The sequence below is a fragment of the Gavia stellata genome, chromosome 19, assembly GCF_030936135.1.
Source record: "Gavia stellata isolate bGavSte3 chromosome 19, bGavSte3.hap2, whole genome shotgun sequence".
NCBI lineage: Eukaryota > Metazoa > Chordata > Aves > Gaviiformes > Gaviidae > Gavia > Gavia stellata.
The window spans coordinates 3,205,820-3,219,640 of record NC_082612.1 but is presented as its reverse complement, the minus strand read 5'-3'; the positions used below and the strand labels follow the sequence as shown (position 1 = coordinate 3,219,640).

The window sequence follows — 13,821 nt, the reverse complement described above, 5'->3', positions numbered from 1 at the left end:
AAAGAAACAGGCAGAATTGACACCTGCACTAGAAAAGCACACTTCATAACTGTACTGAAACAGGCCAATAAAGTAACAGCAACAATTCTGCCTGATGCCCTGCCAATCTGTGCAGGCATCGTAACCAGTAAGGAGCTGTATCTTGCCTCACTGTATCCCACCTCACAGCGAGCCCCATTTTTCATGCTTTTGCTGGTCTACAGAATTAAGTTACATGAGCTACCATTTGCCAGGAAAGATACTGCCTCAGTGTTTTAAAGCAACCCCGCCCCAGCACTGGGCAGAAGACTCAAGAGAACTTGCAAATCCCTCTCCTCTAGATAAAGCATCCCCACCATTAGCTTTGAAAAAGGAAGGGACATCCACAGGGAAGAGCTTACCACAGAGAGATTTTTCTCTTGAAACAGGACATACGTGACATGCTCTGAGGGAGAGAGGGCTCTAGGACGCTTCCAAGGAGATGCTTCTTTCTGATCTTCAGATCCAGATGTGGGGAATGCGTCAGTCTAAGCAAGACAAAGAGGATTTAGAAGAACTGTATCCTAGTGACAACCAATGGATCACCCTCCCATCATCTGAAGTGATTTCAAAGAGTAACATAAATCGAGTCATTCATCTCTACAGAGCGTGGTTTTGACCACAAGTCCATGTTCCACAAAAAACCCAAAGCAAAGCGGGAATCCAGATGGAAACCCACATACTCCCATCTTATTAAAACAAGCACGGGATCGTCCAAGGGACTGCAAAAAACCAAACAACCAGAAAAACAGCGTCCAGGTCAACACAACTTCTTAGGTGTTGCTCCTTACATGTCAAACTATTCCATCAGAACAAACTGTGGTATTCAGTCTGCTGCTTAGTACGGGAAAAGGCCTCCATTTGTTTTAATCTTTTGTTCAACACAGATTTCTTAAAACACCCCAACAAACAAGCAGGAATGCTTTTGGTCCCCGTTCCTAGATCATAATAGCTTTCTGTAAAGCACAAAGAAGACTCCAGAGTCCAACAGCTGCAGGCAAAATTATGTCTTTAAGGCTCTTGCTAAGTAGCAGACACTTTACTAAGTCGTACCTGCAAACCATTCACTTGGCAGAAGTCCTTAATTTCAGCCAGGAGAGGGACCAACATGGTGGATTTTGCTTCAGATACACCATCAATTCTCTTCACATTCTCAACATTTGTAGGCCTGGTTTAGGATGAATAGTAAAAGCCATGGAAGCATCTTATGCCAATGCTTTGAAACATCAAGCGTCTCCAAATGACACGTGCCTGGACTACAGATCTATTAGCCAAAACTTTAAAATGTTATTACCGTACCCTCATCGTCTCAGCAACTAGTTAAGTTCACCATTTCCACTTCTGAATCGTGAAGCTTAACCACAGCAAAAACTTCAAGTTTGCTGCTTAATACTTTGGAGGATCACTTTACCACATCCATCTTAATTTGCTTTCACCTCCCAAGAGCACTTAAGCCCAGAGCTCTTCCATGGAATAACAACATACACATTCCAAAAGTTTTATTGTCTAATGCCTTTTAGTAGCTGGGGAAGGGACCTGAGGTGCCTTCCCAACTGAGCTGCTCCACAATACCCTCTCACACAGTGAGAAAAAAAACCCGAAGACTTTTCCCCCCCCCTCCTTTTAGTAGTTGAAGGCAACACTACATTGTGCTTATTCTTTTACACTACAGAGCTACCCATGCAAGTTAGGGGACAGCTCCTGACCTGTAGGTGATCCTTAGCAGGATAAGGGCATACTAAAATTATTAAAACACATTGGACAGAAGCAGATGGCAAGGTAAGGATTAGTAGAAAACTTACACCTTCCTCCTCTGACTGGCCAACCTAACAGGAGGTTTGGATACAAAGAGAAGCAAAGTTGTCATTTGGTGTTGTTCTTTTAAATAACTGGATTGAAGAAGCAAGTCTGACAGCCATAACCGTTTAACTTAAACCAGTCAGTGGTCTACAAGGGTATTAGAGCAAATGAAGATCCTCAGGAAAAGAGCTGCTCTGCTACCAATGAGGCATACTCTCCCAAAAAAGCAGAAAGGTTATCTGTGACTTGGCTTGCAGCCTTCTCAATTTGTACAACACGCATGCATGCTAGCTTTACCTTATTCGGGCCATCTCCACCAGGATCTTATTGGTTGCTAAGACAGCTGGAGGAATTACCTTCTCATTAGCTACCTTCTGTCTAGCAGTCAACAACTTGCCATACAGAGCAGTCTGTGAAGAAAGCCAAATTCTCATGAAGCAGCTCCAGATCACTCACATAGGTATAAGTAATATGAGAGGAAAAGTTATTGCTTCCCTTATCTTTCCATTAATATAACAAAAAAACACCATCCATTAATTCATCTTAGCATATTAAAATCCTCTTCTAGGACTTCTACTCAAAACATCTCTGTAATACAAAGAGCTGCCCAAGCCAGCTGCTCCAGCACAGGAGGACGGTGGTCTGCAGGTTGCCGCAATTCACAGATATACTCCCTCTTGCAAAAACTTACCTCTAGTTCTTTTTCTCGGGATGAAGCAACAGGTTCTGGGGGCTTCAAAGGAGAATATTTCACTGGTGAGTGCTCTGCAACACTAAAAAAAAATAAATGAAGTGTGACTTAAGTCCTGCGTTAGATCAGGAACTTCACACAAGGCTGTGGGAGAGCAGCAGCCCAACTGATTTTGCCTGCTCTCTGACAGCACCAGACTGTGGTCTGGCACCTCATGCTAGTGCTGCGCTCATACAGGACTTGAGCTGGTTGGGGCAGAATCAGCAGTATCCCTGATGTAACAGAAATCATCTGTGTCTGGACCTGTAACTTAGAAAAAGAGCCTCTTACTGTACAAAGCTCAAGCAGATTAAACTGCAGCTTTGTGGAAAACAAGTAAACCAACCCACCAATATCCCTACCAACAGCTGAATTCCCATACTGTTAACAAAAGCACGTTCTTACAAGCACTTTTCTGTTCATGACATTATTCTGACAGCATCCCACGAGAAACACCTTACATTTTTCCCCATGGCTGAGAACATTAATCTAGGCCAACAAGAACTACTAACTTCAAAAGCATCAGTGACAAGGACACAGCTGTGTGCCGTAAGCAGAATTCGCTGATGTTACCACTAAGCACATCTGCCTAGAGAGCAGCACCACAGCTACCAGTCCACAGGCTCATGTACCTGGGGACATTTACCCCTAATTAGACTGCTATGATTATACTGCAATATCTGTTAGTAGACAAGCTGGAGTAAGAGCGTCCTTTCCTAAGCTAAGTGTGGCATAACACTTGCTTTGGATGGTAGCTTCCCTAAAATGATTTTGCTTCACATGGCTACAGTGGCAATTATTCATCTTCAGTGACATATCCTATTTTTCTGTCATCTGCCAGCATCAGGCTGCTTCCTGAAGGAAGAATTGAACTGCTCAGAAATGCAAGGTGGGTTTCATCTTAAGCACCAGACAACCCAGGGAAACAAATTAATTGGTTTGCTTTTTGCAAAAGCTTGTTTTATTTCTTTTGACCTCAGAGAGCCTCAACTTGATCTCGGTCTTCTCCAGACTCATATAGAAAGGCAGAAAACCTACATGCTCACTTACAGTCCCTGCACAAGGCATACGTTCACTTCTTGAAGCTTTAAGAGTCACAACTTTGTCAGTTATTTGCAAACTGTTCAAAACCAACTATTCTTCATTTCTTATTTATCATCGCAAGTTAAAACCCACTGCAGTTTCAACCATCACATGAAAGACAGTAAAAAATGTAGGCCCAGTAGAAGTATCCGATATAAATCTGCTATTGCTTCATTTTATCAACACTTGCTGTTTTCCTTGCTATTGAATTTGCAGTAATACCAGTGAGGAAGTTGGCACTTCAGCAATTAATAAAACTTGCTTCGCCTGTGACCCACACCGCAAGTATACTGAAATTTAACACAACTTGCCAAATTCCACAAAGCGTGTTAAATGTTGCAGTGGTTTAATTTTTTGAATTATAATGCAGTGTATGGCAAATTTTAACGTATTAAAAAAGAAAAAGGCAAGTACTTAATCAAACACTTTTATGGTCACTTCAAAGGAGAACGCTGGCTTTAAGGTTCATCCTATAAACAGTATCCCTGTTAACACAGTCAAAATTCGATAATTCTGTTTTAATTTAGAATACTGTACCTGTTAAGCATGTTATTACTTCTTGGAGAATTTTTAATTTTTCTCTCATATGAAAACATTTCATACAGAGACATCTATAAAAAAAGAACAAACAAATGCTTATTTACCAGTCTTCCCACTGAAGTTGCCATTAACAGCAAAATATTAGTTTGTGACACCATAATACACTCACAAGATTTTTTTTAATACCAACAAGGACGGAGCACAAGAGGGGTTGTAGTCATACAGACCTGCTTGACTGATGCCTGTGTTGTTCCTTTTGTGTCTGGGGAGAGCTGTGTGGAGCGCACAGGCGAAGGTCTACCACTGTAGTAAAATTAATTTTATCTTAATCAAATCAGACCGAGTAGTTTGTATAATGACACTGCCATTTAAAGAAATTAATATTTTGCTAAGCAAACTGATTTGAATTTGGTACAGGGATATCTTTGGCAAATCAAAAATTCTATTTATTTTTCAATTATTAGAACCACTCTTGGTGAGAAACCACTGAGGACCTCAAAGCCTGTTAATATTAGAACTTTAACAAGGACCAAGAATCTTGTCTTAAGGAAGAAACAAAGATTTTGGTGACAAAAATGGAATTTGTGACAACACTTGAAAAAGATTCAGTTTTAAAGATCCTGTCACTGGAGAAAACAAACAACTACCAACTCTCTGGTTTGTACTAAGCACACAGCTTTCACTGTTGTTTACTGTTTAATAATAAGCAATTCTTTCCTTCTAGAAGACCTGCAGACAGTAGCTGAAAGAGCCACAACAGTAGAATGTTAGAAGGCAAAAGAAAAATCGTACTTTGTCATTACCCGGTTTACTTTCCTTTTTTTGCCACACTAAGACAATTTAGACACCAGAACAGGCTCCTAAGGCCAGCACTGAAGAGCTTTATTCTAATATTATTTCTTGTCACAGCAAAGCCTCTGCAACCTCCAGTTGATCATTTTTCACTTTACAAGGGCTGGTCAGAATCAGTGTTTGTGAAGACCAACACAACGCTCTTTATTAAATATAACCAGAAGCAAAAGATGGCAAGCAAAACTTCACATACTTTTTTTGGAGCTATATACCCTGATGGCAAATACCTGACCACCACTGAAAAAACACCCCACTTTTGCAGACTTGCTCACCAAGACTTTAAATAGTTAAAATTTCACAGAAAGAAATACACAAAGACAGACAAACTACTACACATTTGTGTTGAATCCATTCTTTTTAGAATAAAGGCTTTTCTGTTTCATTCTCAGCTTAAATTTTATGATAAAGTAGGTCAAGTGCGTAATTGCGAAAGCAAGTTGTTAGCTGCTCTGAAGTCTGACAATTTCTCATCAACATTAGAAACAAGATAAATCTTGATGGGTTTTCCTCTAACATTTATTTGTCTTCAGCTGATTACTTTCTCCAGGAGGATGCATTGCCACAACATGCTTCTAAGCTACACAAAATCACTGGGTTTTTTTGGTAGTTTTGCTCAACTACATTTCCCCATTAATGTTCCTAGTTACTCGACTATCCGATTAGCTCCACTGAAGGCCTCGGTGATGAGGCACTGTCAGACTTTAAGCTGCGAGCCACGCGCTCTCAGGAAGACCAGACAACATGTCACCTTTCATACCAGCAGTTAGAGGTGTCTATCCAGACACTCCCAATGACTTCTTTTGGTATCACGATATTGCTTAAGGGAAAGTTCTCGCTAGAAAAATCAAGTGCAGAAGTCTCCTCTCCAGCCTAGCTGTCTCAGAACGGCTTCAGAAACTGATCTGCTGTTAAATTAATAAACAAGCACTGAAGATAACATATGTACTATGATTACCTTCTAAGAGGTCTATGCAGATTAAGGTCTTCACTGGACTGTAATAGAAGACTTGGATTTGAGGCAGATCCAGCTTTTAACAGCCAATTTCTACCCTGTAAGAAATAAACCATATGGCTTAGCTATAGATTACTCAAAGAAGCTGTCGATGGGTACTTTCACAACAAAGAGTACCTTCTGGGTAAGCACGCATGTAGTCGCAAACTTGCTATGCCCAAAGACTTCTTTGAGGAATCCTTCCATTATCAACTGTTGGCAGAGCGATTTCCACCAGTTCTCCGGCCAGTCCTTCCCACTACCGAAGAGAGGATGTCTTCGATATCTGTCTGGCAAGCGTTGAGAACTCTGAAATCATTGAAAGAATTGCTCAGGCTTCTCCAGTCCTCGTGGAAGAAAGTTTCCAATATAACCAATAAACCAAAACCTGAGATGCGAGGAGCATGTCCTCGAGAACTTTTCTCCACAGAAGAGCTTTACAGGAAAAGTCACAAGCCAAAATATTTCATTCCAGTTACATAATACCCATTACAATAACCACACCTACAGCACCTCAATGGTAAGAGCATAAACCATGCCTATTGCCTCGTTCATGTAACCTGAAGAGCAGTTTTACCTCTACTAACCTAATCCACTCCTGCACCTTCTGCCAACGCTGTGACAAGATCATGACTTGCTTTTGTAGTAAGACCCCAGACAAACCCACACTTAGATCACAGAACTGCTACAACAACTCCCTTGGCATATGGAGGAGGTTACAGGAACGACCCAGCCATCCACAGCAGCAAATGAAGTCAGTCATCTAGTGTGGTTTGTATTGAACCAGTTCAGGTCAATCTTACACTGCATGAGTTCAAACAGAAGCAGTTGCCAGTCCTGTTTTTAATTAAAAAGAGCTTACAGAAATAAAACTAAATTGGAAGTCCTGTTTAAATCCCAGGACAGGCGTACAAAGCCAGAAGCAAGCTCACTACAGATGCCTGCTCTACTCCTCCTCCTCTGACCTTCATTGAAAGCTGGGCTTTGTTTGGGGTTTTGGTTTTTTTTTTCCACGTTACTCATCTCTTACCAATGGTTCAGCCTCTAAAAAGAGCTGATTAGCTCCCATCTGATGGGTTCTCGCCCACCCTGAACTTGGGGCCCAAATGGATATCAAGGGACTAATGCCCCATTCACAGAAAGATTAACTCCTGGGATGAGCCTGAAGAGTAGAGAAAGTTTCGGAAACAGGGAAGTAACAGGGTAATCAGGCATTAGCAGGTAAAAGCATCTCAGACAGAACGAAGTTCCAATTTATCACTAGAACATAAAATCAACAGGAAGGCAAGCTTCAGATCCTGTTATTTGTAGACTTGCTGAATCCCTCTCCACTGGGGAAAACTACGTGGTCAAACAAGTAATTTTTTTTTACTATATACATGTGCATGTATATACACCAATCATATCCTCCAGCAAGCGTACGCATATACACACACACACACACATTTGTGATGCTGGTTCGATAAAGACATCCCATGGGAGGGGGTGGTAGGAAAAAAAGCAGGGGGTGTGACTAACCATTACAGTGTTGGACAACAGGAGACAGTGGGGTGAAGGCTCACCTCTCGCCATTTATAGGGCTGGTTGTTAACACACGTTTTCCAGATTCACGTTAGTACTTCTACCAGAATCCCTTCGTGTTAGGCACTATGCCAACACAGAGCACCTATCCCAACAATGCAGTTTTCCTTATCAAGGACAAGAGGACAGGCTGATGTAGAAGAAAAGAGGAAGCCAAGTGAAAGAAATCCAGGATAGGCAGCGGTCAGCACACAGTGGTCTGCTGTGCTCCGTACCATCTCCAGGGATCACAGTAAGGAGCAATTTGGTGAATTTCAGACGGTCAAGGAGCTGCTATCCTGCACGCACAGTCAGAGAAGCAGCAGGAAGAAGGGCTTGTTTCAGACCTTTAGCAGCAGGGGATGGAAGCTGGAGCAACCAGCCGCAGGCAAGAGGGACTCAGCTTGCTGCTGGATGGGACCAGGGCAGAGTCCTGATGGTGAACACAAGGGAGTCACCTAGTCAGCGGGCAAAGAGAAAGCGCCAAGTCCCACATCCTCTCTTCTAGAGAGCCCTCATTCAACTTTTAACACACGTTACTTCAAAGCATGACTACATTCCTAACCTTTCGCTTATACCAGTTATGTTAGTTACTCCAAAGGCTGCACATTCTCAGAGCATGGTTTTGACGTAGAGAACAAATTCAACAAGGGAAACAACTATAAAAGGAATAAGAGGCAAAATAGTAAACTTTGTGCCCATGCTTGGGCTAAGCATTGTCAATTAAGCTTGGCATAGGACTGACCAACAGAAGCCAAAATAGCAATTTCAGCATTGTACAACTTAGTAAATGCTAGAGGTACTACTAAAAGCCACTCACAACCAGTCACTGAGACTACCAACAACAATAAAATAGTTGCTGAAATAGCTGCAAATTCCCCTGTTTGCTGATAAAAGGAGACCTTAAGAGCTGCATATTCTTCTTCGTCTAGCAGAGTTAGTATAATATTTCTGCCAATGGAGCTCTAATTCAGTTTCCCAGAGGACCTTGTTCGCTTTTATGGTCTGATTTAGCTTTCAAATATTGAATGAAACACAGTCTCCCTTGTGGTCCACCCAAAGCCTGTTGGAGGCAGCCTGGATTTTGCAAAAAAATACCACTAACTTAGAGAGTATGAGTTCTCTGTAAAATATAAACAAGTTTTAAAAGCAACATACCAGTCAGCCTCAGACAGATACAGTATGTAAATTTACTGTGATATTGATTACTTCATACATTCACTTAGAGTATACATTGAGGCAACGAAGTAAAGAAACATTTTTTAAAGTTATGTTAGCCCAGAAAAGGGTATTCTTGTAGGCAGTAAAGGGTTATTCCTTATTTGCAGTGCAAATTTGGCATCATCTTCACATCTAATAAATTAACAAATCAAGACTACATGAAAATCTGTTACAGAATATTTTTCCCTAGATACACTTGTGTGACAACGAGCAACTTAACTTTCTTATTTCAAGGAAAAAAAGGATATCATTCACACAGTTTTATCAAGTGCTACAGGTGATTTTTTTCCCCCCAGGTTGTAAACATAAAGAGCAATTCTGTTCTTACTCTTGTATTTTATTTCTGGTGAATTTCTTGCCCAGTATTTAGAAAACATTGTAATTAAGGTATGTAGATATCATTTATACTCATTCTAGTATCCTACTTCCCATCTCACTACTCCAAGTCAGCCAGCAGTACAAAACTAGAATGCAAGCCATCATTTGCTTTATTCCAACATAAACCAATTACCAAGCAAAGATGTTTTTATTCTTCATTCTAAAAAGGCTATTCCTGTCAGGATAATGGAAATCATGCATCTTCACGAAAAAACACTTACTGTCTCTACAGTGAGTTTGATGTTTTCGTAAAGAAAACAAAAGCTCAAGTCTTACAGTTAGAGCTTTAGAACTTCTGCCAATACTTGGCCTGGCATTCATGTGTTTAACAGACAATTGTCAATAACCAACTCAAAAAACCCACAAAATACAGGACAGCTCCACAGCAGGCAAATAACAGGTACTATTTCTAAGCTGAACTCTTGCATCATAGAGGGCTGAAAATTGCACTGTTAAGAATAACAAAACTGAGATGGCAAGAGCTTGGAGGCAGAAACTGTTCCTTTGCTGCATGTGCATGAAATTAAGTACAACGTGCTTCGGAGGTCCGCTATTTTTATGGCTGTTGCCTTCAAAAAGACAACCATCTAGTTTGCTGCATGGGAAGTGCTGCTGAGCAGCTTCAGAAAGCCTAGACTACCTCTCTCTACAGACATCCATCTCTCCGAGAAAAATGTAGTGTATCAATATACTGTTTGGTGTATCAGTGAGAGGGACACTGTAACAGTCCCTCCACTCTCAGAACACATACAAGGTTTTTTTTACTATCACTTACAGACCCTCGGAGAAACAGAATGGGAACTCTAGTTCCAAACTTCTCTTCCAGGGCGCTCACTGCAGACAGCAGCTGATATGCTTGCTTCCCAAAGTCCTGTAAACCACCTTCTGAGTCACTGGAGACTGCAAAACAAGAGGCTCTGAAATGCACAAAGAAAATCAATTTTAACACACACCCCCTAAAGTCCCCTCCCCTTCTTTCAAATTTTGTCTATCAAGTGGTAACTAAAATACACACTTGATGTTAAATATAAACAATTAAACATGTTTAAGTGTAAAGAACTAGGACTGAAAACATGAGACCAAGCTCAAGTCAAGAATCACTTGTGGTTAAGACCGTTACCCAACCCAACAATAAACAGTTTTTCATGGTACTTGCTGTGACAGAACAATGTTGTCTCAGCAATCTCCTGAATTTTGTATTTGAATATTTGGACTGTTTTAGGCATACAAGACATTTATTTAATTGCATCTAAGAGCAAAGAGGTTTTGTTTGTTTTTTTTTTTTAAATAACACAGGGGAAAAAAACAGAAGAGCAACCCCATTAAAGATTTTTTTAGGGTTTGTTAACGCATTTATTGCCAACTGGAAAAACCCATCAAAAGATTATTGGCACAAATCACTTCTAAGCAGGAGAAAGAGGACAATGATTTATTTCAAGCAATTTCAGTTCTGCAACACAAATTCATTATGTGGCTTTTTACTGGCATAGCAACATGACTGCAAAGATGGAAATTACGATCTTTCAAATTCTCCTCTTGGTTAGTTTTAGTAGAGGTCAGGCAAGATTTCTTAATCCTTGAGCATACAGGAAGTGTAGCTGAATTGATAACATTTTTCCAGAAAGCAACACAGCATAACATCTTGTCTCTGACCAGGAAGCCTCAGGCTACCAGCAAGAACAAGGAATCCTTTATTATAACTTCAGGGAAAGCGTGTACATGCACACAGAAGAAACCGAGGAAGGTGTTTCTGCTCATACCCGTGTGACTACCGACCCCCGGCTTCCCTTCAGCACATCTACGAGATTAGCAGCAGTGCTAGGAAGAACATATGTCAGCACACGCCGCAACAGGAGGACAGCTCCCTTAACACGCCAGCAATTTAGCCTTACACATATGGTATCACGCTCCACTTGCAAGTGTTTTCTTTTGGAATAATTACTTAACAGGACTTCAACTGATGAAAAAAAATGTATTTCACCGTCTAAGAGTGTTGCTCTAAACCCTTTTAGGAGTTGTGACCATACTTCGTTTACAGGCTTTCCCCGCAGCCTAACTTAAAGCTTATTAACTGCCTCATGGCTTGCTCAACTATGCAGGAGGAGGTTAGAGACAGTCGTTCAAAGATAAACTTCAGGCTGAACATCTGCACGATCCGATGCATCAAAAGTCAATTCTTTTAGATATTTGCTTGTAAATCGGCACGAGAGAACGTAACCTTTTGTATCAGTCTTAGGGGAAGAAAGCTTACCTGGACCTGCAATTATCACAGCATTCTTCCGTGCCCATGATGCCAGAGGAAACCTTTCGGAGTTGTTTGTCTTCGAAATGAGACAGGATGATTCTACCCAAGGGAATGTAGGGAATTAAATACAATACCAAGAATTTACACATTAAATTTATTGCAGAAAACAGAGGTGAAATCAGCATCATTAATTAATTCACTGGGGAGCCAATTATTTGGCCTTGATTTCTCTAAAGAAAGAGTTGGGGCTTTTTTGAGAAGTAAATAAGGAAACACTTGATGTGTATGCATAAATATGCTCAAGGCCATGGTTTTTGATACCGCTTTTTAATGTAAAAAGTGTTTGCGGAACACACCGTGAGTGTAAGGTGCCTTCTGGTTACAACCTCCAGTTGTGACCGAGTCACAATGGCTCTTATCAAAGCTGACTGAAATGACATAAAGCATTAAATAGATTCCAGTACTCACTTTCTCCTGCAGCTATTTGACACAAGGTACTTTTCCGTTTTCGCCAACATCTTCAGTTTGTACAGCCGGAACTTTTCATTGCGAATCTCACTTAGAAGATGCCTGTCAGTCAACAGGAAAAACAAAGAGCTTTAAATACTGACCACTATCCCCCCGTCTGACACCAAAAATTAAATATGCCAGACAACTGTCTCAGTCAAATTCACCATAAACAGCTAGAGAAAAAAAATTCTACTAAAACCAGACCCAAACTGCCTCCCTGTTTCTCCGCGGTCTTGATCCTTATAGCATAGGGCATACTCAGAAGATGACCTTGTTCATATTCCTCTACATATGACAATTATTCTTTACAGGGCAGGAGAGAGAGAGCTTCTTCCAACCCCATGAGCTACTAAGCTCCAGAAATCCATGTCAGAAGGCACAGAGTAGGAAACCAAGAGCAAAGGGCATTGAGAGAGGGCAATTTCCCCTCAGTCTTTAGTTTTCCAGACAAACTCTGGTAATTTCTCATCAATGCCACTGCCAGATGACAAAATATGCTAAGATACCATCATTTTAAGAAACTTGGAGGTAGCATGTTAGGACACATCTACCTGTTACTTAATTAAATACACTTCATAGTAGTCGCTGGAAGCATCCAACTGAGAAAATAGCGTGAGAGTACTTGATAGGTGTATGGAGTACGCACTCTGCCCATGCTCTGAGCTGCTGCATGAGCCAAACCCGAGCTACCATCTGAACCACCCTCACTGTGCCACACGGCACAGCAGACAAGCCAATACTGCAGGTGCTGGGCACCACATTAATGCAGCTACACCATTCCAGCTCAAAGTTGAGCTAAGGAAGCTTCTGCCTGCCTGGAAAAAAGAGAGCAGGGAACTATACAGTTTCCACAGACTCTGGCAGTCTGCTGACACAAGTTCAAATTACTTGAGTTCGGACATTTCTGTGGTCCTACAGCAGCTACAGACAAAGTTAACGGCAGACCTCTACAACCAGGACTCCCCCACCCAGAATAAAAAAAGGTATTTCTCCATTTACATATCTAGGTAGTGGAGAGAAAAAAAGTAATCCTACAGCATCAGCGCTCTTAAGGGGTGATGACAGGTCTAAAACCAGGTCAGGTGATTTACAAGACAACTGACCAGGTTTTATCACTGCCTGCCTTGCAAAGCATCTTCAGAAAGCAGAACTGGAACAAGGACAAACTCATGAACATTAGTGCACTTGTGGATTATTTTCTAGCAAAAGAGTAGCATACTTAGTACTGCATGTACACAGGAAAAGAATTTCTCAGAACGGTTCCAAGTCAACACATTTTCAACCAAACCCACCCCGCTCCTCTTTCTTTCGTATGTTTGAGCTCTCCGTGCCAAAGCAGTTGTCTTCACTCATTTACCTGTTAAAAGCCAAGTCTGTCGCAGTCCACAAGACATGGCAAGAAGCAGGAAGCCCATCGCGACCAGCTCTCCCAATTTCTTGATAATAGGATTCCATTTCCTTAGGGGCACCGTAATGAATAACCATCCGGATATCTGCTTTATTGATGCCCATTCCAAATGCCACTGTAGCCACAACACACTACAAAACAGGAGCCACAGGCTGAATGTTTTGAAACGAGCATCAAGAATAAGCCTGGATTAATGCTCACACATTTCGTGACAACTTTTTTTGCTACAGACTCAGAATTCAGCCTAAATTACAATGGCTTCAAACTCACACTCAACTCCCACAGAACTGTTGTTAAGTCTGATTTTGGTCAGAGCATGAGCATAGGATTGTAAACATGAGAGCAATAATGTGTCATGACAAATGCCAGAGTATTTTCAAGCAGTTATCAGATGAAAGGCACAAAACCTATCGTGAAGAAGACGACAAGAAGTCTCAGGATAAGTCTTTGCCTGCTTAGCTGCGGGAGGAAGTAGCTCACAGAAC

At 41.2% G+C, this 13,821-nt stretch overlaps 1 protein-coding gene across 1 annotated transcript in view; it reads right to left on the bottom strand.

Moving 5' to 3' along the window:
• WRN (WRN RecQ like helicase) overlaps window positions 1-13,821 on the bottom strand; it is a 45,622-nt gene that overhangs the window by 8,511 nt on the left and 23,290 nt on the right. The window contains exons 19-30 of the mRNA XM_059826798.1: window positions 13,286-13,467; window positions 11,887-11,988; window positions 11,425-11,517; window positions 9,949-10,090; window positions 6,153-6,323; window positions 5,979-6,073; window positions 4,399-4,474; window positions 4,169-4,242; window positions 2,510-2,591; window positions 2,116-2,228; window positions 1,072-1,186; window positions 381-506 (exon numbers count right to left, since the gene is read on the bottom strand). Of these exons, the coding sequence (XP_059682781.1) occupies window positions 381-506; window positions 1,072-1,186; window positions 2,116-2,228; window positions 2,510-2,591; window positions 4,169-4,242; window positions 4,399-4,474; window positions 5,979-6,073; window positions 6,153-6,323; window positions 9,949-10,090; window positions 11,425-11,517; window positions 11,887-11,988; window positions 13,286-13,467 (1,371 nt within the window). The remainder of the gene's footprint in view (window positions 1-380; window positions 507-1,071; window positions 1,187-2,115; window positions 2,229-2,509; window positions 2,592-4,168; window positions 4,243-4,398; window positions 4,475-5,978; window positions 6,074-6,152; window positions 6,324-9,948; window positions 10,091-11,424; window positions 11,518-11,886; window positions 11,989-13,285; window positions 13,468-13,821) is intronic.